Source organism: Macrotis lagotis, chromosome 1 (genome assembly GCF_037893015.1).
Source record: "Macrotis lagotis isolate mMagLag1 chromosome 1, bilby.v1.9.chrom.fasta, whole genome shotgun sequence".
Lineage (NCBI taxonomy): Eukaryota > Metazoa > Chordata > Mammalia > Peramelemorphia > Peramelidae > Macrotis > Macrotis lagotis.
In genome coordinates this window covers 321074128-321097201 of record NC_133658.1, presented here as the reverse complement: position 1 = coordinate 321097201, position 23074 = coordinate 321074128, and the positions used below count along the sequence as shown (strand labels likewise).

General features: G+C 40.1%; 3 protein-coding genes across 3 annotated transcripts in view; all 3 read right to left on the bottom strand.

Annotated features, from left to right (window-relative positions):
* UBA2 (ubiquitin like modifier activating enzyme 2) overlaps positions 1 to 1173 on the bottom strand; it is a 31226-nt gene extending 30053 nt beyond the window's left edge. Inside the window, exon 1 of the mRNA XM_074211508.1 lies at positions 928 to 1173. Within this exon, the coding sequence (XP_074067609.1) occupies positions 928 to 1065 (138 nt within the window). The 5' untranslated portion in view covers positions 1066 to 1173. The remainder of the gene's footprint in view (positions 1 to 927) is intronic.
* A 7450-nt stretch (positions 1174 to 8623) lies between these two features.
* PDCD2L (programmed cell death 2 like) lies at positions 8624 to 17006 on the bottom strand. Its single transcript, XM_074211507.1, has 7 exons — positions 16652 to 17006; positions 16342 to 16505; positions 16173 to 16242; positions 13201 to 13601; positions 12453 to 12563; positions 11902 to 12050; positions 8624 to 10160 (listed from the first exon to the last, which is right to left on the bottom strand). Exons 1-7 carry the CDS (start codon positions 16853 to 16855, stop codon positions 10030 to 10032), a joined length of 1230 nt encoding a protein of 409 aa, XP_074067608.1. The 5' UTR covers positions 16856 to 17006; the 3' UTR covers positions 8624 to 10029.
* A 1357-nt stretch (positions 17007 to 18363) lies between these two features.
* The window catches only part of GPI (glucose-6-phosphate isomerase), a 30879-nt gene continuing 26168 nt past the window's right edge, over positions 18364 to 23074 (bottom strand). Inside the window, exons 11-18 of the mRNA XM_074211506.1 lie at positions 23026 to 23069; positions 22498 to 22650; positions 21738 to 21867; positions 20597 to 20673; positions 19861 to 19989; positions 19348 to 19423; positions 19201 to 19267; positions 18364 to 18789 (exon numbers count right to left, since the gene is read on the bottom strand). Of these exons, the coding sequence (XP_074067607.1) occupies positions 18666 to 18789; positions 19201 to 19267; positions 19348 to 19423; positions 19861 to 19989; positions 20597 to 20673; positions 21738 to 21867; positions 22498 to 22650; positions 23026 to 23069 (800 nt within the window). The 3' untranslated portion in view covers positions 18364 to 18665. The remainder of the gene's footprint in view (positions 18790 to 19200; positions 19268 to 19347; positions 19424 to 19860; positions 19990 to 20596; positions 20674 to 21737; positions 21868 to 22497; positions 22651 to 23025; positions 23070 to 23074) is intronic.

Here is a 23074-nt window from a genome sequence, read left to right as displayed (position 1 = left end):
CCTATATTTTACTTACCAAAAAGACCCCTGTGGTCCAAGGGAAAAAGGGGGGGCAGGAAGTTGGGGGAAACCCCTGCTGGCAGCTATTTTTAGCTGACTGAAAATGAAGGTTGAAATACTAACCTACTTTTTCGCTTTGCACATTATGATAGATGTAAGTAATATTTTTAGTAGCAAGAATGGAACAGCCTGTGCTGAGATTCATCCAAATAAATGAACCGTGGAGACCTAAGATTGGTACTGGTACTGAAAGTCATGAACTGGGAAACAGTTTTAAGCCATGCCTTTTCTCAAATGCAAAATTAATCTGCCTTGGCACCAAGGCAGTCGAGGGCTGGGGAGGGAGGAACGCGGGCTAAGAGGAGAGAAAGGGAGTAATGTTTTGACACAAAAACCTAAAAATAATTTCGACTTGAAAACAAAACCCAGGAGGCATTTTAATTCTTTCTCTGAAAAAAAAATGTGAGTCCTTAAGGGGCAACTAGGACCTCGGTTTAAAACGGTTCACAATCCTCCCCGATAGAATGCATGCTCTATAGCGGCAGAATGGCAAGGGCTCCTCCTCCACCACATTAAAAAAAGAAAGAAAGAAAAAGAAAGCCCAGAAGCCTCCTCTTCCCCGACCCCCTCGTTTTCTTGAAAAAAAAAAGAAAAAAGGTAGAAAAAAGTCTGAGGAGGAGCGAGAAGACCCCGCCCCTCGAAGGCTGGGGCAGGCCGAAGGGCCGGGCCCAGGCCCCGCCTCCCCCCAGGCCCGGCCACAGCCATTCCCGTCTCGCCGCGGTTTACCCGCGCAAACCCGGCGCCTTCTTCCCAGAGCCGCCGCCATGGCCGCCCCGCTCCCGCCCCGGGCGCTTCCGCCGCGGCCGCCCCGAGCTCCGCTCTCCCCGCCGGGTGCCGCCGCGGCCGGGCCCCGGCCCCTCTCCTCACCAGGTCGATGTGCGCGAAGCCGCTCAGCACCAGGTTCTTGAGGAGCTCACAGCCGATGCCTCCCGCGCCGACCACCAGGACGCGGCCTCCGGCCACGGCCTCCGCCAGCTCCCGGGGCAGTCCCCGCGACAGCGCCATGGCAGCCGCCCTCCCCCACGGCCGGGACCCACCCACAGATGCTCCGCCTGACCCGCGGCCACACCGGCTGCCAAAGCGAGAGAGGAAGCTGGAGCGGAAGCAGGCGGGAGGGGGGCGCGGAGCGGAACCTGGCGAACCGGAACTTGGAAAGGGGGGAAGCGGCGATTTCCGCTCCTGCGCAGGGGCCTCCTCTCGAGCCTTAATGGGGGTGTGTGCCCGGAGTAAAGATGGAGCGGGCTCTCCACGTGGGGGACGTCGCTTAAGCTCTAGATTTCCTTCTTAGCCTCAAGGCGCAGTTTGATTTAGTCGGAAAAAAACATGTTTGGAGGCCTGGGCCGGTCTCTGAAGCCCACTAGTTACGTTGATTTGGACAAGGGACTTAACCCCTCAGTTCCCCAGGCAAAAAAGTCAGATACAGAAAGATTGTCATAAAGTTCTACTGAGAGCAGCTTATTTAAAAAAAAAAAGGATTAAATTTGACAATTCCAATACTTCTCAGCTAGTCTATCCTATTTTGTACTTCCCTCTGTGCTCTCCTTTGTTTTGCTGACACTTTGCTTTTTGGTGGGGCAGGAGAGGCAAGTGTTAACACATGCCTATTTGCTCTCCCCACCCCTCCAACTAAAGATACGTGGATACTTTTTTTTGTATGCATGCATACATGTGTGTGTGTGTGTGTGTGTGTGTGTGTAGTTGAACAAAGCAAATTCACACTGGTTGTGTCTGAAAATAGGCCTCATTAGGCATCTCTTCTTCATTCCCCCTGCTTAGAGGGAGAAAAATAATTTATCACCACATTTCTAGTTTCATGATGGGTTATTTCAGTCCTTTTGCCTCTACCTTGAAGACCTATAAAAGAATTTTCTGGTTCTGCTCACTTCACTCTGCATCAATTCAGAAAATCCTCCTAGACTCTTTATGGATAAATGCTATCCAGAATGAGTCCAGATTGAAATACATTTTCACTTTTTTTTTCTTTTTTTTTGCAGCATAACTTATATGGAAATGTTTTGCATGGTTTCATGTGTATTATGCGTATAACATTGCTTACTTCCTTAATAGGTGAGGGAGAAGTTGCAGGAGAAGGAGAAAATTTTAAACTTAAAAAATTTTTTTAAATGAATGTTCATCATTTCTCATGGCCTATTAACGTTCTATTACATTTGCATACCATTATTTGTTTGGTCATTCTTCAAATGATGGGCACTCACTTGTTTCCAGCTCTTTTCTGCAATAAAAGGAATATTATAAATTTTTGTGCAAGAGTTCTTTTTCTGATTTCTTTGATCTCTTTGGTAGTAGAATGATTTCTGAAAGAAATTGGTATGCACAATTTAGTGACTTGTTATAGCTACAAATTGCTTTCTAGAATGATTGAATCAATTCTCAGCTTCATTAATTATCCAATATTGTCATCTACAGCAACTCCTAAAAGATTATCAAGAGTTGACTTTTGGGGGGATTTTTTTTGGGGGGGGTTGCAAGGCAATGGGGTTAAGTGGTTTGCCCAAGGCCACACAACTAGGCAATTATTAAGTTTCTGAGGTCAAATTTGAACTCAGGTACTCCTGACTCCAGGGCCGGTGCTCTATCCACTGCGCCACCTAGCTGCCCCAGGAGTTGACTTTTTACGTTAATACATAAGATACCCACTGCTTTCCACCAGTGACCCCCTCCTAAAAAAAGGCTCTAGAACTGACTGTGAGCGATACAATACAAAAATTCCAGATAATCTGCTGAAGACTACATAGTAAATTAGTGAAGGTAAAACTAGAGTACAGATTAAGAGTAAAGAGAGAAGAGTAAGGAATATGATAGTTGAATTTCAGCTGGAAGAACTATGTATGGGATAAAAATCCACTCAAAAATAAATACTGAGGGGCAGCTAGGTGGCGCAGTGGATAGAGCACCGGCCCTGGAGTCAGGAGTACCTGGGTTCAAATCCGGTCTCAGACACTTAATAATTACCTAGCCGTGTGGCCTTGGGCAAGCCACTTAACCCCATTTGCCTTGCAAATAAATAAAAATAAATATTGAGAGACTCCACTGAGCAAAAAAGGAAAAAAAAACTATTTCAGCCTTTTTCTGGAGAAAAAGAGCAAAACTCCAAATCTCAAGGTAGTGAAGATCAAGAAAATTGCACCCTAGATTCAAACCAAGCAAGATTATATGGCCAGCACGATTCCCCCTCCCTAACCCCCTGTCTTCCAACCCCATTTGGTTGGGTCTTCAGAGTTACAATCTTCATGCATAAAATCTACCCAGAAACAAAGAGAATAAAATGTTTTCATTAAATATTACCTCACCATCTAGATAGTGAGAACATCAAAAAGACTTTTAATGACCTTCCATGTCTATCTAAATGAAATGTCTGAGTATGCAAGGTCTTCTAAGAAAAATCTACTATCCTCCTAGTCAGTAAAAATAGTCTTATCATCAAACAAGAAGCTTATGAGCTTCTTTGGAATGTAAGGTTTTCTAAGGTTTTCTCATGGGAAAAGTCTACCATCCTCCTAGTCAATAAAAATAGTCTTATCAAAAGTTAGGAGAGTGAGCTACCTGTTTGGAGTACAAAGGCCTTTCTTCTAGAAATAGTTTAAGAATAATTCTTTCTTTAATATTTCCTTAACCCTGAGAGGTCTTCATTAGGAATATTAACCCTGAATTGGTTTTATTGGGAAAATTCCACTCAACTATGATATGGAGGAGAAATTACACTTAATTTGTTTGGCAACAAAAGTCAGAACCAGGAGCAAAAGGTGCAAGTTGCAAAGAGGCAAATTTTAGCTTGATATAGGAAAAACTTCTGTTGGTAGTTCTTTGGAGTACAAACTGGACAACCACTTGTTGGGTTTTATAGAAAGGATTTCTTCAATTTTGTGGTGGATAGATAACTGGATTTTCCTTGCTCTCTCTCTCTCTCTCTCTCTCTCTCTCTCTCTCTCTCTCTCTCTCTCTCTCTCTCTCTCTCTCTCCCCCCACTTCCAGGTTATTGGGTTTTGAATGGGTAAAAATTTAAAAGAGAAGAGGCATACCTGGCATATTGAAAATTCTGAGGACATGTGCAAGGAACTAAGTTAGATATTAGAGATACAAACACAAAAATAAAAGTCTCTCTCTAAAGAACTTATATTTCACTTAAGAAAATATGTTAACACGTTATTGTGTTGTTTCTCCTTCTTTCTCAAAGAAAACCATGACATCAGGGAGTTGGTACAATGACAAGCACATGAATTGGATTTGAATGGGAGGGTGCTGTACTAAGTCACCAGCCTCACTTTCTCCTCCAGAGCCATGACTGGAGATGGCCCTGGATGGAGGGCAGTCAGGGTTGACTTGCCCAGGGTCACACAGATATTAAGTATCAAGTGTCTGAAGATGAATATGAACTCAGGTCCTCTTGACTCCAGTGCAGCTGCAGTCAGTTATCTCATGTATAACCTAGCTGCTCCTTTTCCCTAGTGTTTTTCAATAGGAACTAATGTATTTTATCAAAAGTTTTTTCTGCTTCTATTAAGATACTCAATTCTATTGGTTTTGTTATTAATAAGGTCAATTACTCTGATAGTTTTCCTAATATAAAACCAGTCCTTCATTCCTGGTTTAAATCCCACCTGGTCTTATTTTTTTTATTTATTGCCACAATCTCCTGGCTAGTATTGAAAAGTTTTGCATCAATATTCATTATGGAAATTGGTCTATAGTTTTCTCTGTTTTTGCACTTCCTGGTGTAGGTCAGTATTTTTCCAGCTTCCATGAAGTATTTGGGGGCAATGTCACGCTTCTGATCCTCTCAAACTGCATCAGTCACTTCAAAAGATTTCTTGTTTCTCAAATTCTAATTGTTTCTTATTATTGAATGAGATGGTTTTTTTTCCCCAACTTAATCTGTACTGTTATCCCAGAGTTTTTGATTTGCTTGTTTTGCTTGATTTCAGGAACCTGGATCACCTCTATGTGAAGATGAGTCATTAAGGATAAAAACAAAGAATTTTAAAAGGAAATAAAACTGCACTGCAGGAATTAACTCAATTTATTAGTCCCAAAGCCTGATTCATAAGGGATTTAGTTCAATCCATGGATGAGATACAGAATTAGACATTAGAATGGATCTGAGATTAAGTACAAACTTTTCATTATATTCATGAGGAAAACTAAGCTCAGAAGTCAACAATTTAGTATCAATAAGGCTCTAAAGGGGGGACCAGAGCCAAGATGATGGCTTGGAGGCAGGAATTCTCAGAGGCTCTCTTCCAGAATGCTCTAAATATCTTAAAATTATACTCTAACCAAATTCTGGAGTGACAGAATCTATAGAAAGATCAATTTTCCAGCCCAAGATAATTTGGAAGGTCAGCTAGGTGGTGCAATGGATAGAACACTGACCCTGGAGTCATGAGGACCTGAGTTCAATGTGACCTCAGGCACTTAATAACTGACTAGCTGTGTGACCTTGGGCAAGTCATTTAACCCCATTGCCTTCAATAAAATAAAATTTAAAATAAAATAAAATCAACCAATATAACTTGGAAGATCTGTGGAAAGGTTCTGTTCCACAAGGGTTGGAAGAAGTTACTTGCTTATCCACAGCAAATGACCTGGTCAATAGAATCAACTGGGTTCCTGGCAGGGAGTGATTTCCAGAGCTCCCAACCCAGGAATTGCCAAGGACAACTTGGAAGGTCAGTGGGAAAATTCTGCCAGAGTGAGTGTGGAGCCTGGGTCAGCGCAGCCCTGGCAGGGAACTGGAAGCAGATTTTCTTTGGAGTTACCCAGCAAGGAGTCATCCAGCAGCTGCTTCTAGAATTCTTGGCCCAAAGACAGCAAGGGGGTGCAGGAGACTGTCTAGCTCCCTGATATTCCTGGGACAGGACTCTGTTGCTTTGTCTTTATTCAAATCCTGGTCACAGAGATCCTCCTCACAGCCCCAGGGCAGAGGGGAGAGGTTGTGGTCATCCACAGACCAGGAAAGCAATCAGAGTCTCTCATAAGACTTTGGAGGAGTATCCTTGGGGGTGTCCCCAAAACACTCAAAAGCTTAGAAAGTACCTTAAAACTGGGTCATTGGCTAGGAAAATGGGTAAATAGAAAAAAAAAAGAATCTGACAATAGGCAATTACTTTGGTCTCATGAAGGATCAAAACACACATTCAGAAGATGACAAAGTCAAAGCTTCAGTATCCAAAGCCTCCAAGAAAAACAGGAATTGGTCTTAGGCTAAGGAAGAGCTCAAAAAAATATTTTGAAAATCAATTAAAGAAGGTAGAGAAAGGGGTAGCTAGGTGGCGCAGTGGATAAAGCACCAGCCTGGAGTCAGGAGTACCTGGGTTCAAATCTGATCTCAGACACTTAATAATTACCTAGCCGTTTTTGCCTTGCAAAAACCTTAAAAAAAAAAGGAAGGTAGAGAAAAAACTGGGAAGAGGAAATGGAACAATGCAGGAAAAATCATGAAAAACCATGTGAAGGAGATAACACAAAATATGGAAGAAAACAATATGCTAAAAACAAATTTAGGTAAAAATGGAAAAAGCAGTCCAAAAGGTCAGTGTGGAGAATAATGCCTTAAAAAGCAGAAATGACCAGATGGAAAAGGAAATAAGAAAGCTCTCTGAAAAAAAACAACTCCTTCAAATAAATGGAACTAAAGGAAGCTAATGACTTTGTGAGAAATCAAGAAACAATAAAATAAGGGCAACTAGGTGGTGAAGTAGATAGAGCACCAGCCCTAGAGTCAGGAGGACCTAGGTTCAAATCCAACCTCAGACAATTACTAATTGCCTAGCTGTGTGACTTTGGGCAAGTCACTTAACCTCATTGCCTTAAAAAAATAAAGAATTTTTTTTAAAACAATAAAACAACCAAAAGAATGAAAAACTAGAAAAAACGTGAAATCTTATTGGAAAAATAACTGATCTGGAAAAAACAGATCTAGAAGAGGTAATTTAAAAATTGGGCTACCTGAAAGTCATGATCAGGAAAAAGAGCCTAGACTTCCATTTTTCAAGAAATTCTCGAGGAAAATTGCTCTGATAGCCTAGAAGCAAAGGGTAAATTGGAAATTGTAGGAATTCGCCAATCACTTCCTGAGATTCCCCCCGCCAAAAAAATAACTCCCATGATTATAGCCAAATTCCAGAATTCCCAAGTCAAAGAGGAAATATTACAAGTTGCCAGAAAGAAACAATTCAAATATTGTGGATTCATAGTTAGTATTACCCAGAATTTAGCAGCATCTACATTAAGGGTTCATAGAGCTTAGAATATGGTATTCTAGAAGGCAAGAGAGCTTGGTTTACAACCAAGAATCAACTACCCAGCAAAACTGAACATTCTCATTCAGGGGGGGAAAAAAATAGATATTCAATGAAATAGGGAATTTTCGATCTTTCCTGTTGAAATGATCAGAATTGAATGGAAAGTCTGATCTTTAAGTATAGGACTCAGGGGAAGCATAGAGAGGGTGGACAGGAAGGGCAAATTATGAGGGATTCAATGATGTTGAACTACTTGTATTTCTGCATGGGAAAAAAGATATTAATAACTCTCATGAACCTTCTCATTTAATAGAACAGTTAGAAAGAACATAGACAAAGCACAGGAGGGTCCTGAATATGAAGGTATAATATGTTGTAAAGATGGAGTCAATGGGTGAAAAAGGAATATACTGGGCAAAAGGGAAAGGAGAAGAAGAGTGAGCTAAGTTATTTCACTTAAAAGAGTCAAGATAAAGCATTCGCAATAGAGTGAAAGAGAGTTAAAATGAGGGAGAATGAGTGAGCCTTCATTTTAATTGGAAGTGGCTCAGAGGGAAACTACACATACACACTTAATAGAATATAGAAATCTACCTTACCCTACAGGAAAAAGGGGACAGGGGAGAGGAGGGGGAAGTGTAGATGATAGATGAGAGGAAAAATCGTGGAAGAAGGTAGTCCCTACCAAAACACCTTTTTTTTTGTTTGCAAGGCTGTGGGGTAGGGTAGCTTGCCCAGGGTCACATGGCTGGGTAGTTGTTGGGTGGTGGTGGGGGGAAGCTTGGATTTGGACTTGGGTCCTCCTGGCTCCAGGGCCAGTGCTCTGTCCACTGTGCCACTTGGCTGCCCCACAACACACTTTTGAAGGACAAAGTGAAAGGAGAGAGAGAGAGAGAGAGAATAGAATAAATGGGAGTGGGGAGGAATAGATGGAGGGAAATAGTTAGCAATAGCAATTGTGGGGAAAAAAATATTTAAGCACTTTCTCTGATGGACTAATGATAATCCATCCCAGGGACAAAGCTAATGCTATCTGAACATTTTCTTTTTTTTCCATGAGGTTTCTCTATCTTGGGGGGGGGGGATTGTTTACTTTTACAATAAGACTATTGCAGTAATATGTAAATTAATAAATTTTAAATTAAAAAAAAGAGCCTCTAAGACAGTAAGTCAACAGAGGCTATAGTTGAACCCCGGTCTACTTTGAAAACCAGTTTTTCCTTTTGTTAAAAAAAAAAAAGATTTTTACTCAGTAACTTATTTTTTGAGGCTTATCAAAGATTGGACTGCTAATTTTTTCTTTAATACGTTCTTTTCTTGCTCATCTTGCCCCTTTCATGCATTAACTTTTCTGCTTAAAATATTAGTATCAAATAATTTTGATGACTATTCCTCTGAATATAGTTTGAACAATGGTAAGGCTGTGATCCCTCATTCTTACTATTTTTTTGGTCATTACTTTCTTTTTATTTATTTGATATTTTCCCAGTTCCATGTTATGAAAATTTTTCAACATTAAGCACTTGCATATTTAAGTTACATTTTTCTACCACTCTTCCTTCCCACCTCCCTCCCCTCATCGGAGCGGGAAGGGTAAAATTTGTACACATACATTTGTGTTTATTATGTTTACAAAATAGTCATTTTGTATATGAAGAATTTGGACTATGAGAAAAGAAAACCTTTAGATAGGAAGAAAACAGGAGAATTTCAAAAGAATCCAAACTCAGGTCTACTCTGAAATCCAGGTTCCTTTCCACAATATTATAAGGAAATCTTTGTAGGGTAACATATTAATCAATATGTATTTATCAAGTGCTTACTATATGCCAGATACTCAGTGAAACCACTCCTTCTCAAGAGGGATAAGCATTCAAAATAATTTTTTTGTATAAACATATGCAATTTTTGATGACTATACAATTTTTAAGCATACTTTTTAAAAATCTAAGCACATGGAAAGCAAATTCAAAAGGGTAATTTGAGGAAGATACCATTCCTTCAGCACCATTCTTTGATCCCTTGACACCTTGATAGGACCCTTGATTAACCCAGAAACACAGTTTGAATAAGGATCATATTTCTTTTGGTTTTATGAACACTAGGCAGATATTGTAGAAGTTTGATGTACTATGATCCATCTTTTCCAACTCATTTTTAATTAGGTTTTTCATGGAGAAAGAAAATAATTTCTGTCAGATTAAAGAAGAGGTGGAGGATATTTTCTTCTAATTAATGTCAGACAAATTTACTCCAATTTCCTTTCCCCACTGGTTCTTGTCTTTCTATGAATTCTCTAGAAAGTACCCATCCAAAGTGCTAGAGGTCTTTCTCTGGTACTGTTAAAATCTGGGGCTGTAACCAGCCTCTCATTTCCAGTGCTAGATAATTTTTTTATGGAATTTCAATATATGCCAATGTGATTATACTACTGTTCACTTAAACATACACACCAAGTTATATACAATTCTGATTCTTTTGTGACTTTGGTATTCTGTGATTGACAGAAATATACCACTTCTAGGAGAAAATTAATTCTTGGGGCAATAAATAAGAAAAAATTGAGTTGAATTAAATTTGGGAAGATGCATTTAACACTTTTAAATGATCCCCAGATGTCTTTTGCCACAAAAACTCATCTTTTTAACAACAATGCTTTTGATGGTTTAAAAATTAAATTTTATTTACACAAGGAAAAGGAAAGATTCTATTTAAATAACATTTGATCTGGATCTTCTTGTATAACACAAACCTCTTCCATTGGAGTGTGATGATTAGTGGGCCAACAACTCTTCTGACAAGTATAAATTAAAACAGTTCCAAACTCAACAGAGATATCTGTAAGACACAAGATATATATACATACATATATATATATATGCAGATAGACAGATATAGATATATAGATATATATATACAGAAATTCCTTTGAAATATATTCACTTGTATTTTGAAATTCATTTTATTAACTTGGCTCAGGCTAAGGAACCTGCAAATGTGACTGACAGGAGTATAATTATTCTCATAAGGTTATTCCAATTTTTAGACACATTCCAAGAGTTATCAAACTTTCCAATTATAACTTAGGAGAAAAATTTTAAATTGGATGGAGAAAAGTAATATAAAGATAAAATGTAGCTTTGAAAAGTCCTTTTCCTCTCTAATACCTGAATTCCTACCAAAATCAGAACAAAAACTAAAGACAAATATTTCACAAAGTGAAATCATAAGCATATTGAACTCTAGTCAAAGCTGTAGTACAAACAGAAAATGTGACTATATTAAGAAATTCAAATTTGTGGAAGCAATAGAAACGGGTTAATTGATAAAATCTACCTTTAGGGTAAGGAAATGGATATATTTCAGGTCAGTGGACTTAAAAATATTTGATAACTGCATTTAAATATAATCCCAAATCTTATTTATTTTATGCATTTAATGACACTCTGAGAAGGGGTCCCTAAGCTTCAATCATACTGTCAAGCTATAACAAAAAAAAAAAAGGTTGAAAATCCTCTCTGCTTTAGCTTCTCTGCCTGTAATAGGCTACTGGATTTACTGAGTCAACATCATTTAGTAACTTACTGGGTTTATTAAAAAAAAAGGAAAGAGTCAAAGATAACAAGAAGAAAAATAATTCACCAATAAGAATTAAGTAAGATGCATTTTAGATGCATTAAGATTAAAGGTGAAATTAAAAATGTCCTATAGCCAGTCTGGAGATATATTAAGTAGAATTCAAGGAAGCAGTATGAACTGGAGTTATAGCCACTGTAATATTAGTTCAAGGTATGGAAGGATAAGGTCTTTAAAAGAGAAAACATAAATAGAAGAAAACAAGTGTAAGTTAATAAAGGAAATAAAAATGAATAATTCTAAAAAGTACAGGCAAAGATACTATAATATAATGGAAACCAAATAAAGAGTTTCACAAAGAAAAAATTCTAAAAATTCAGATTTTTTTCATTACACAATGAAGATAAATTCAATACCTCCTATATGCTAGTTACCTTTTTTCCACATATTATATTAGTCTGATTATTTAACTGATTACAAAATGATTTCTAAAAACAAATGACAAGTTTCTGGAACAAACTGTTTATAAATACCACTTGTATAAAAACAGACTTCGAGAGTCCCATCCCACCCTAATCCCTTTTTTTAAATGACAAATCTACCCAAACTTATAAAAAGATTATAATATTATATAATAAAAAGATATCATGATTTCATCAAGATGCACACTTTACTCTACCAAAGCAGAAATCTTTTCATATCTTTGAATGCATGGCTTTTTGAGCTGGACTATCCAAAAAAATTTAACATTTATTACTCAACTCTTTGATGATAGCCCCCTCTCCACATGCTAGTCATGCCTTTCCTTAAAAAATATCTAGAACTTAATACATACTTGTAGCTTTTCTAACTTGATAAGATTAGAATTAGAGCTTACTTTTTTGTTGGCATAGTCTTCAAGATGCCAAAAGAAAGCATTTGAAAGGAAGGCTTTGGTTACAAATCATTAATAGTATGTCAAATTAATGCTAAATAGCTCAGTTAAAATAATAGAGTTTACTACCTAACAGAGTGTTTTTGAGCATGCTGACCAATGCAGGCATAAGCTGAAACTCAAATATTCTGTAGCTTCCACAGTTACTGCAGGATGGAATCTCAGTAACATCTGGTGAAGGGCAGGTTATAAAGAGAGGCTGCCCATTCCAAGAGTACCTAAAGGAAAAGACAGAAACCCTTAGACACAAAAACCCACATAAATACAATCCAACTACTTTCTTTCTATACAAGTTATAAAGCATCTTTAAATATTTATTTATTAGAGAACTATTTAAGGCAGTTTTACAAACTGCCACTCACCTACTTTTCTCAAAGGAACAATTAATACATTTAATACATTTCCATCTCAAGACAACTCTTAACTCAAGAATTTCACCATAGAAAGGGAAAGAAATAAAAGCTGCTTGGTTTTTTTCTGTTGAATATTACCATTAATACCACAAATCCTTCATACTTAGTATTAAAACAACAAAAAGTTTACTACCATACCTAAATAGTAAATGCTGTACCTCTTTTCAAATTGTAAACAGGACAGCCCCAAAGCACCCCCTTCTTTACCTTAGAATCTGTTCACGGCAGGCAGATATTCTTTTCATAAATTTATAAAACATTTTATCATTACTTTTAGAAACAGCCTTCTCATATCTTTCACCACTGTCAAAAATAAAACTATAAAAAGAAACAGAAGAGTCATGTTACTAGTTATAGCTGGAGGGGAGAAAAGATTTTATTTTAAAAGAGAAAAAATATATTATCTGAGATAGATTTTCTTCCTCTATTTCAGGCAATATTATTCTTCAAGTTAAAAATAAGTCCATCATACTCTGACACAAAGTAAATTTACTAAACTTTTCTCCAAATTTAAGTCAACAAAACTATTAATACATGGAATTTTTCTTTCGGAATTTTAGATTCTACATAATTCTTTAATTCTGGAATTTTGGGATCACTAAATTCCTGAGTATCCTCAAAGACCATCTAATGCAAATCTTTCATTTTACAAATGAGGGAGACTAAGAAAACTGACCAACTTGACCAAGGTCATATGATGGCAAAAGCAAGACTAGATTCCACTCTTTTGACTTCTTAGTAACTTGAGGATTTCCATCTTCTGTACCCTGTTGTAAATAATACTCTCCACTATAGCTCTTGTCAAGTGTTTTATTTTGCTTTATAAGTCCTTAACAAGGTGACAGGTTCTGGAAGAATAGTAAAAGTGAGGAGTTTGTTTCTTCTATCACCTTTAATCTAATAAGCCATTGATGGCCTTCTGCCCCAATTTCCTCTCCACTGCAAACATTCTCACCTTTGAGCTATAAGAAGTTCCAATTCAACTCCCTCCCTTTGTCTATACTCTTGAAGAAGTTTTTGGGCATGATTTGTATCAACAAAGTTAGTATAATCTTCCTCATCCACAACATTGATGTAGTAGGGCTGAAACACAGGATCTGATGAGTGAGGCAAGGCATGTCCTTCTTCAGCTGGTCTTGTATGACCAAAGGAACAAGAGTCACTTAAAGTTTCATCTAGTTTGAGTTTTTGGAATTGGGACATACATTCTATATCTTCATCTACATTTATGTTATCTCCTGCATTTGAGTCAAGCAGATCATTGGTAATCCATGGTGCAAGATCACTTTCACTGTCGTCTCCCCAGTCCTCTGCTCCTTCACACCAGTCTTCAACCGCAAAGTTATTCTTCTCTTTCTGCAATAGAACAAACAGTAACAATGATATTATTTGTGTTATTATGTTTTTTGAAATGTCAATGCCAGTACAGATTACTAATTTTTACTTTTCCAGAACACTGCAAAATATTTCACCATTGGAAAATATTTTCACCATAAATAGTGTCCAGAAGAGGCAATATATACAAAGACAAGTTATCTAAATGTTTACTATAAAGTTTAGAAGGTCTAAAGAATTTGTGAATTCAGATATTTGATAGTCAACTTTATTTTCATGTGAATAAAGAATACTAATTTAAAAATATTAACAAAATAAGAATATTAAAAATGAAATAAAAAGCTGCCGAAATTATTAATTTTTTTTAGGTTTTTTTTTTGCAAGGTAAATGGGGTTAAGTGGCTTGCCCAAGGCCACACAGCTAGGTAATTATTAAGTGTCTGAGACCAGATTTGAACCCAGGTACTCCTGACTCCAAGGCCAGTGCTTTATCTACTACGCCACCTAGCCTCCCCGGAAATTATTTTTAATTGGAATACCAGTTGTAAGAAAAATAATGACATTATAACTGAATATAACTACCAGACCGTAAAGTATTTCAATTTCCATCTGTCATTCTCAACATTTCACATTAACCCAGTAACAATAGAGCAAAATTGCAGATCTAGAAGGAACAACCTGATCAAAGCTAAGAGAAAAATAGGAAATGATACAAGATAAAAGGCAAAATAAATAAAAATGTGGGCTTGAAAATTTTATAAAATAGATCATCAAGATGACACTAAGCTGGGAAGGGCAACTAATATACTCCATGACAGAATCCAAAAAAATTCTGATAGGCCAGAATAGTGATGTCAAACTAAAATAGAACTGATCTCTGCAAGTCACATATTAATTTAGAAAACCATACATTAACATCATGTCCTATTGTGTTTTTATTTTGTTAAACATTGCTTAATCATTTTAATCTGCAAGAGTTTGACACCTCTAGGCTAGAGTAGGGGCTGAACCTATTAAGATGAAATGTAACAGAGAGAAATACAAGGTCTTACACTAGTGTACAAGAAAAAAAAATCAACTTCAAAAATACAGGATGAGAGATTTGTGATTTAGACAGTAGTTTATCTGAAAAAGATCAAAGCTGCCTAGTGGAACAGCAACTCTATATGAATGAGCAGAGTGAGGTGGCAGCCAAAGAAGCTAATGCAATCCTGAGGTGCACTGAAAGGAGCCTAGGTTCCAAGAATCAGAAGTAACTTGATTTTGTGTATACAGTCCTTCTAAAGAATCATTTGAAGTTCTATGTTCAGTTTTAGGCAACAGTTTAAGGACTATGATACACTAAAAGTACCAGAAGAAGGCAAGCAGGATGGCGAAAGTCTATGCCATAAAAGGATCAGATGAAGAAAACTAAGAATGTAGACCAGAGAAGATTCAGGGTCAAGGGCACTATCTTTAGTTATATGAAAAGTTGTCACAGAGAAGGATGAGACTTAATTCATTTTAGTCCTGGTTGATAGAACCAGAACCAATGAGTTAAAAGTTGTTTTATTTTAAAAAAGCCAATCTAAGCATAAAAGAAAAAATGTTGTAATAATTACAGTAGTTTACAAGTAGAATGGGCTATATCAATATATAATAGGAGAGATTGGAGACTATGTATTAGGCATGTAGTAGGGGGGATTCTTTTTTGAGTATGGGCTAGATTAGATAGCTGAGAAATCCCAGTCAAATCTCAAAATTCTGTGATTCTGGGAAATGCTCATTGAAACTGAATCCAGTCAGTAAAACATAAGAGAAAGAAAACAACTCTCAAAGGCAGAAACCCAGAAATCTGGCTTTTAAATAGAACATTTCCCACATGAACCTGGATAAATCACACACTCCTTACATCTCAGTTTCTTCATCTGTAAAATTGGACTAAATAATACTTTCACCACTTGCTTCAAAAAGCTGTCCCAAAGGAAAATTTTTTTGTAAAATCTATTTTTAATTTTATCACTATTAATTGGATTATCAAATAACTTCTTGAACTTTTGGTTCACCTTTGCATATAAGGTCATTGGAGAATTAGGTTCAGCCCTGGAAAAAGTTTTAAAAATCATTTTGTCCAAATGCCTTTAAGGAAATGGAGGAAATGATGGCATACCTTGAAAAGAAGTTAAAAGTTCACAGGTAGCAAATTGTCAGTCAGCGCTAGAAATCAAGTCATCTGCCTCAAAATTCAGTATAAGCCTACTTATTTAATCTATCTATCTATATATACACTTAGATTTTTCCAAGGCAAATGGGGTTAAAGTGGCTTGCCCATTTTATATATACATATATATATATAATATGTATATATTATATATATACTAAAATATATATAAATGTGTAATTTTTTTTTAGGTTTTTGCAAGGCAAATGGGGATAAATGGCTTGCCCAAGGCCACACAGCTAGGTAATTATTTAGTGTCTGAGGCCGGATTTGAACTCAGGGACTCCTGTCTCCAGGGCCGGTGCTCTATGCCCCCTAAAATATATTTTTAAAAAACTGACAACTGAACAAACTGAAGGCCCGTGGTGCTTAAAGATGTAAAACGCACACACCTGCTTTGTCCCGGGGTCCTGCGTGTGATCCTCTTGCACCTGCAGAAACTGGGAGCGAAACACCTTCCAGCTTGGATTAAAAAAAGTACATTATAAGAGACCGGGCACAGGGGGCGGGGGCAGCTCGGGGAGGGGCGGAGGGGGAGGGGAGGGGCGCGGCCGCACGCACCTGCACGGCTGGCCCCCGCACTCCGCGCGGACGCAGGCGAACACGTGCAGCAGCCGGTGGAAAGGCGAGCCCTGCAGGGGGCAGTAGACCTGGACCACGAGGGCCATGGCGGCCGCGCAGCGCCTGCACTCCGGCCGGGGGGCCGGCACCGCCGGCAGGCTGTCCTGGGGGAGACAGGGCCGCGGCCCGCGGTCAGGCCCGGGCCTGGTGGGGAGGGGCCCGCGGCCCGGGGCCCGGGCCCGACGCCGCATCCACCGCATCCCATAGGCCCCGGATCCGCTTCAACCTCGGAAGCCGTGACCCCCCTCACCGGAATGCCGCCCACTTTATTGACGGCCCAGGCGCCATCCTGGGACGCCGCCAAGGCGCCCCGCATCTCCGCGTCCCGAAGACCCAGCAGCACCGGAGCGCCCGCGGCCGCCATGACAGCGATGGTGCCTTGTGCGCACGCGCCAACTACGGACTCCGCCGAGGGACAGGCTTCTGGGAGTCTCGGCCGAGCGGAAGGGAACATGATCTTTAAGCCAGGCCGGCGGCGGGGCACGTGATCAGCGCCCTTTCCGCCGAAGCCGGAGCGGGCAGGGCCTGGGAGCAGGCCGCCCCGGGGCGGACTCCCGCCCGGCCGGCCGCGGGGCCGCGCCCTTGGCTCGGCTCCATTCACCGCTCTCTCCTCGAGGGCGGCACTTCCGGAGTCTGCCGCCAGGGGCGCGCGGAGAACTTTTTTATTTATTTATTTTTATTAAAGATGTTATTTGAGCTGAACAATTTCCGCCCCCAATCTTACTTCCCTCCCTCCACCCCTCCCCCACGGGAAGCAATCTGTCAGTCTTTACTTTGTTTCCATGTTGTACCTTGATCCAAATTGGGTACGATGAGACAGAAATCACATCCTTAAAGAAAAGTCTAAGAGGTAACAAGATCAGATGATATGTTTTTTTCTAAATTGAATGGAATAGTCCTTGAACTTTGTTCAATCTCCATGGTTCTTTCTCTGGATACCGATGGCACTTTCCTTTGCAGACAGCCCCAAATTGTCCCTGATTGTTGCACTGATGGAATGAGCGAGTCCTTCAAGGTTGAACATCACTCCCATGTTGCTGTTAGGGTGTGCAGTGTTTTTCTGGTTCTGCTCATATCACTCAGCATCAGTTCATACAAATTCCTCCAGGCTTCCCTCCTGGTTTCTAATAGAACAATAGTGTTCCATGACATACATTTACCACAGTTTGCTAAGCCATTCCCCAATTGAAGGACATTCACTTGATTTCCAATTCTTTGCCACCACAAACGGGGCTGCTATGAATATTTTTGTACAAGTGATGTTTTTGCCCTTTTTCATCATCTCTTCTGGGTATAGACCCAGTAGCGGTATCGCTGGATCAAAGGGTATGCACATTTTTGTTGCCCTTTGGGTGTAGGAGAACTCCTTTTCTCTGGGTTCCCAGCCCAGTCTCTGCAGCCCCCGAGCTCAGGCCTCCCCCGGCCTCTCCCGATCCTGCGGCTGAGCTAGTTGTGGCCCATCTCGCAGCCCATCCTCCATGGCCCCGCCGGACACATATGACCGAGGCACGTGGGGGGCACACATGTGGTCGAGGCTCAGACACTGTGGGTCCGACCTGTGTCTGCCAGATGTCCCATGACCACACCAGCCCTCCCCTACACACACACACACACACACACACACACACTCTCCTCTCTGAATGTCCTGCTGCCCACAGAACCTCTCCACTAACGGGTGGTCGGTACTGAAATGCACGTGAGGCCCCTCAGCTCGGCTGAGGCACTCTGCCACATCTTACCGATTCCATCAGCTATGGCTTTCCATCGGTGCTACCCCACTATTCCCTTAAATAAATAGTATTTCTGCTAGCCTCCCTTATTCGACTCCCAACAAAGAATAGATATAAGCTTCTAGAAGGTAGAGACTCTTTATTTTGCTTTTGAACTCTCAGTCCTTGGGGTAAGGTCCAACTCAGAATTCATAAACCTTTTGAATTACCAGAGGAAGAAAGCAGCCACACGATCTTGCCAGTCATCTTTATTTTTTTTTTTTTAGCACAGCCTGAAGGAAAGGCTGAACCTGCATCAGTGCAAAGGAAGGATAGTGAGAGCTTGCTTGTGACACTGGGGATGGAAAAATTAGAGACACACCAGACTGAACTGGCTTCATGAAGTGGTGGGACTTGTTTTCCTGACAAACAGGAAGCAACCTGTCTGAGGACTACAAGAAGATCTCTGTGACAGGACAGTGGTCACTACAACACAGATCACATCACAAAACAACAGACTGGGTCACAGGGGGAAACAGGCATCAGCTTTATGATTTAGGCCCGGTGCTTCTTGATAAAGCTGATCAGCCCATTGGTGGAGGCATCATGAGAGGTCACAGGTTTATCAGAGTCCAACTCAGGCTCAATTTTCTTGGCCAACTGCTTTCCCAATTCCACTCTATGCCGGGGAACAAGAAATAGGAAGATAAAATTACTTTAAATTGCCAGCACAGACAAAGAGGTAATTAAGTCCCACCCATCTTAAACCCTGCAACCAGTAAAATCTCTGGCCCTATCCCTCACTTGGGGTAAAGGGAAGGCAGGCATAAGGGGATGATGTTGGACATCATTCCTAGTCCCCACAATCAGCTGGAAACAATATTAATTTAAATGAAAAGAACTTTCCTAAAAAAGCTGGATTGAAAGATACTAAAGAATTTCTCAAAATGATATTGTGACAAAGAATGACCAACCGACAAGTTATGGAAATGAATCCTCATTAACTATAATGAGTAAGTCTTGTCCCTTGTAGCCCCGGAGACATACATCCCACCACTTTGCAGGCCAGAAACCACCCAAAGACACTCACCCCCACTGGTCATAACTGTTGACATCCCAGACAATACCCTGAACAAAGATCTTGTGTTCATACATGGCTGTGGAAAGAAGAAAAATGTTAGAAGATGTGCTAGTCCCACCTAGTCCAAGGTCACATGCCCCTTTTGCCTTTCCTCACCAATTAAGGCTCCAAGTATGAAAGGAGTGAGTTTTGTGAAGACAATGGAATTGGTAGGACGATTTCCCTCAAAAACCTTTAAGAGAGAAAAAAAAAACAACACAAAATTGGTGAATGCTGAAACATTCCCAAGGAAAAGAACAGAGTAAAAAGACCACATGATCTGATACTCAAGCTTCTGATGCTGGCTCCAGCCCAGCTGTTCATGGTAACCCCAAAGCCCTAAGAACAGCATCCCTATCTTACTTAATCCTCCTCACAGTCTGAATTTCTGAATACAAAACAAAAGGAGTAAAGGGACAGCTACAGTGAAAAAAGCAGTATTAAACCATAGACTGGATAAGAAGTGGGGGACCCAATGTGATCATAGAGGCTACATCAATGGTGATAAAGAACAGAGCCTCACAACTTGAAAGATGAAGTCTCAGAAGTGCAGACCACAATATTAGCCCTGATAAAGCCCAGACTGGTCTCATATCCAAAGCCCATTCTACTAGTCCATCACCCCCAAACCTTATGAGGCAGCAGCTTCTTCAGAACATCACCACTCTTGCCCGCAGCCTCCAGCTCCTTGCATGCCTCCTCAGTTGTTTTCCCTTTCATCAAGGCCTCAGTTTGAGCTAGGAAATTGGCTAGAAGAATCTAGGGAAAGGAGCAATGAAGTCAACATTGCAACTTTCTCCCCAACATAACAATAATATACTATATGAAAGTATGTATTGAAACAGGAGACACTCACAGACTTAAAATAAAGAGAAGGGGGCAACTAGGTGGCACAGTGGATAGAACACCGACCCCGGAGTCAAGAGGACCTGAGTTCATATTCGACCTCAGACACTTAACAATTACCCAGCTGTGTGACCTTGGGCAAGTCATTTAACCCCATTGCCTTGCCAAAAAAAAAAGAACTAGGAGGAAAGCAAGCGTTTCCAAAGGTTTTTTTTTAGTTTTTAGATACATAAGCAGGGTTTCTATATTTGTTACTGGTAAGATGATTCCCAAAGAGCAAGGAAGAGTTGGGTCACATATTCAAATGAACAAAACTTTTTATTAAGCACTTACTATTAATATAAAGGAGATAAAACTTGAAGATGAAAATGGGACAATCCCTTCCCTCCAGAATTTAGTTTGACACCAAATTCTATGGGTAGGACTAAAAGACCCAGATTTCTTTCCATTTCTTTCATCCCCAACCCAGATTGGTCTTTTTGAGCTCCTTTGGAAAGGAGTTTGCTTTTGAGCACTATACCTTGTGATGAAGGCCATTCCGTATTGGATTCTGTGTCTGAACAGGGATGAGAAAATCACAAGGAATGATCCGGGTACCTAGAGAGAGAGAGAGAGACAGAGAGACAGACAGACAGACAGACAGACAGAGAAAGAGAGAGAGAGAGAGAAAGGAGGATGGGGGGTAGTTTGTTTCCCCACACACCACAAAGAAAGCATCCCCTTGATCCAAAACAAAATAATATAAACCACACTTCCCTCCACCTAATAATTAAGTGGTTATTCTAGTTTTGCTTGAAGAGCTCAACTGAGAAAAGGCCCATTATATCTCCACACTTCCTATTTTCAATTCCATTTGGCATGCATTTATAAAGTGTCTACACTATAGCAGATGCTAGGCAATCTCTAGCCTCCAATATCTTATGTTACTGTTACCCCAGAGGGAGAAAACAAATACAAGTACACAAAAAGATAAAATACGAAGTAATTTCAAGGTGGGGAAAGGAAAGAAGAATAGGAAAGACCTCAGGGAGAAGTGAAACTTGAGTAGAGTCTTGAAAAGACCAAGGGATGCCAAGAGGCAAATGTGAAGAGAGAGAACATTCCAGGCATGGAGGAACAGATGGCCAATGCAAATGAACAATAAGAGTCAAGTATAGGGAACATACAGAAAAGGAAGCAAGAATGACTAGAATGTAGACTGTGAGAGGAGGAGAAATATGAAACTAGTCTAGAAGGCGAGGCTGGAGTTGATTTGTGTGTGAAAGGCTTTAAATGCCAGGAGTACGTTTTTTCTAGATACAAAATGGGGGCACTGAAGATCCTTGAGCAGCAGAGTGACTGGGATAATAACTACTATAAAGTTTCTCCACACATCAGGCCCAAATGTTCCTCTTTGCAACATTCAAATTCTCAAATTGCCAGTCATCTTTATTTTTGTAGATCAGCCCTGAAAAATGTGAAAAGAATGAACACTTGCAAAGGAAGGATAGTGTGAGCTTGCTTGTGACCCTGAGGATGAAAAAATTAGAAACACTAAACTGGACTCATGAGGGGGGACTTGTTTTCCTAACAATATTTCTTTCCCCCAAGCCCTGACCCATTTGCAATTTCATTTCTACAATCACCTCGCCTTACAACAGAGCCCCTCAAACATCCCATACCCTGGTGAATAAGCTGGTAGAAAGCATGTTGTCCATTGGTCCCTGGCTCTCCCCACACAATGGGGCCTGTAGAGTAGTCAACTCGGGCTCCTGACTTGGTGATGTACTTCCCATTAGACTCCATATCACCCTATAACAGAAAGTAAGAAAAATTTTGATTTCCCTAGCCATGTTCAACTCCCATTGAAGCTATGGCCTAAGTCCCCAAAGGCCATGCTAATGTAGACTTCGCATAATTCACACCACAATAGTAGTATCTCTCCCTCTAGCCTCATAAATGGACACACAGCTGTACACACACACACACACACACACACACACACACACACACACACACACACACATCTGTGCAAATAGGCCTGGATCTGAACTATGTTCTCAGGAATGGGGAGAAGCTGAATTGAGTCAACCAGTTTCCCACTCAAAATCTCAACTGAATAGCAGCACTTCTGCTGATAGCATTTCAAGATCACTGTCACCAAGAACAGCACTCAGTTGATAGAAAGGGTAAAAGAGCAGCCTCCTGGAGAAAGGAAGAAAAGGCAGCTGGAGGGTCACCTCTCAATGAGAAACTTCCCCTTTTGCTGATAGCAAAATATCCCCAAAGAACAGGATTGAAGAAAGTTGGGTAGGAAAAAAAGCTCAAGATATTTGTCCTCCCCCTTAGACTAGGCTTACCCACTTCACCCTGTGAGAGATAACACATGCCATTAACTCATGAGAGAGATGGAGTGAAGAACAAGGAAACAGATCTCAGTACCTGCTGGAAATAAGCAGCAAAGCGGTGCATATACTGGTCATAGGGCAGCAGGGCTTGAGTCTCACATCCAAAACAGTTAATGTACCAGATGCCTAGCATGGCAAGCAGCACAGGAGCATTCTTCTCCAGTGGGGTGGTGAGGAAGTGATTATCCTTTAATAAGATGTAGGATAGAAAATGAAAAGTAAATATGATCTCTTACCCTGACCCCTTCAAAAACAAGCACGGCCTCCCCATGACTTAATTCCCCCACCCTTTGACAAGAGAATGAAATATAGGATTCACAGTCCAATGAATCAACAAATCAATCAATTGCAAATACATAGGGATATCTGGTCTTGTTGGGCTGATCTTAGGAGCAAGGCCTGTCACTTTAGTAAGAGAAGCTTAAAGCTATTTAGGGAAAAGAGATCAGGCAAACAGATCTCATCATATACCACTAGAGGCTATGAAAACCCTCCCACTCATCATAAAATATGCTCTTTGAGTAAAGACAGAAATAGAGCAAATGTCATCAAGGCCACTTACCATCCAGTGAGCTCCTGACAGCAGCTGTTCAAAGTTATCGAAACCTAAG

What these genes read in the sequence shown, in the direction of transcription:
- PDCD2L (XM_074211507.1), bottom strand. Translation starts at nt 16,855, where the DNA reads ATGTTCCCTTCCGCTCGGCCGAGACTCCCAGAAGCCTGTCCCTCGGCG. An exon ending in ATAAAGTGGGCGGCATTCCG is followed by an intron (nt 16,506 to 16,651) that starts GTGAGGGGGGTC and finishes TGTCTCCCCCAG; the next exon opens with GACAGCCTGCCGGCGGTGCC. An exon ending in TGCCGTGAACAGATTCTAAG is followed by an intron (nt 12,051 to 12,452) that starts GTAAAGAAGGGG and finishes CTTTTCCTTTAG; the next exon opens with GTACTCTTGGAATGGGCAGC.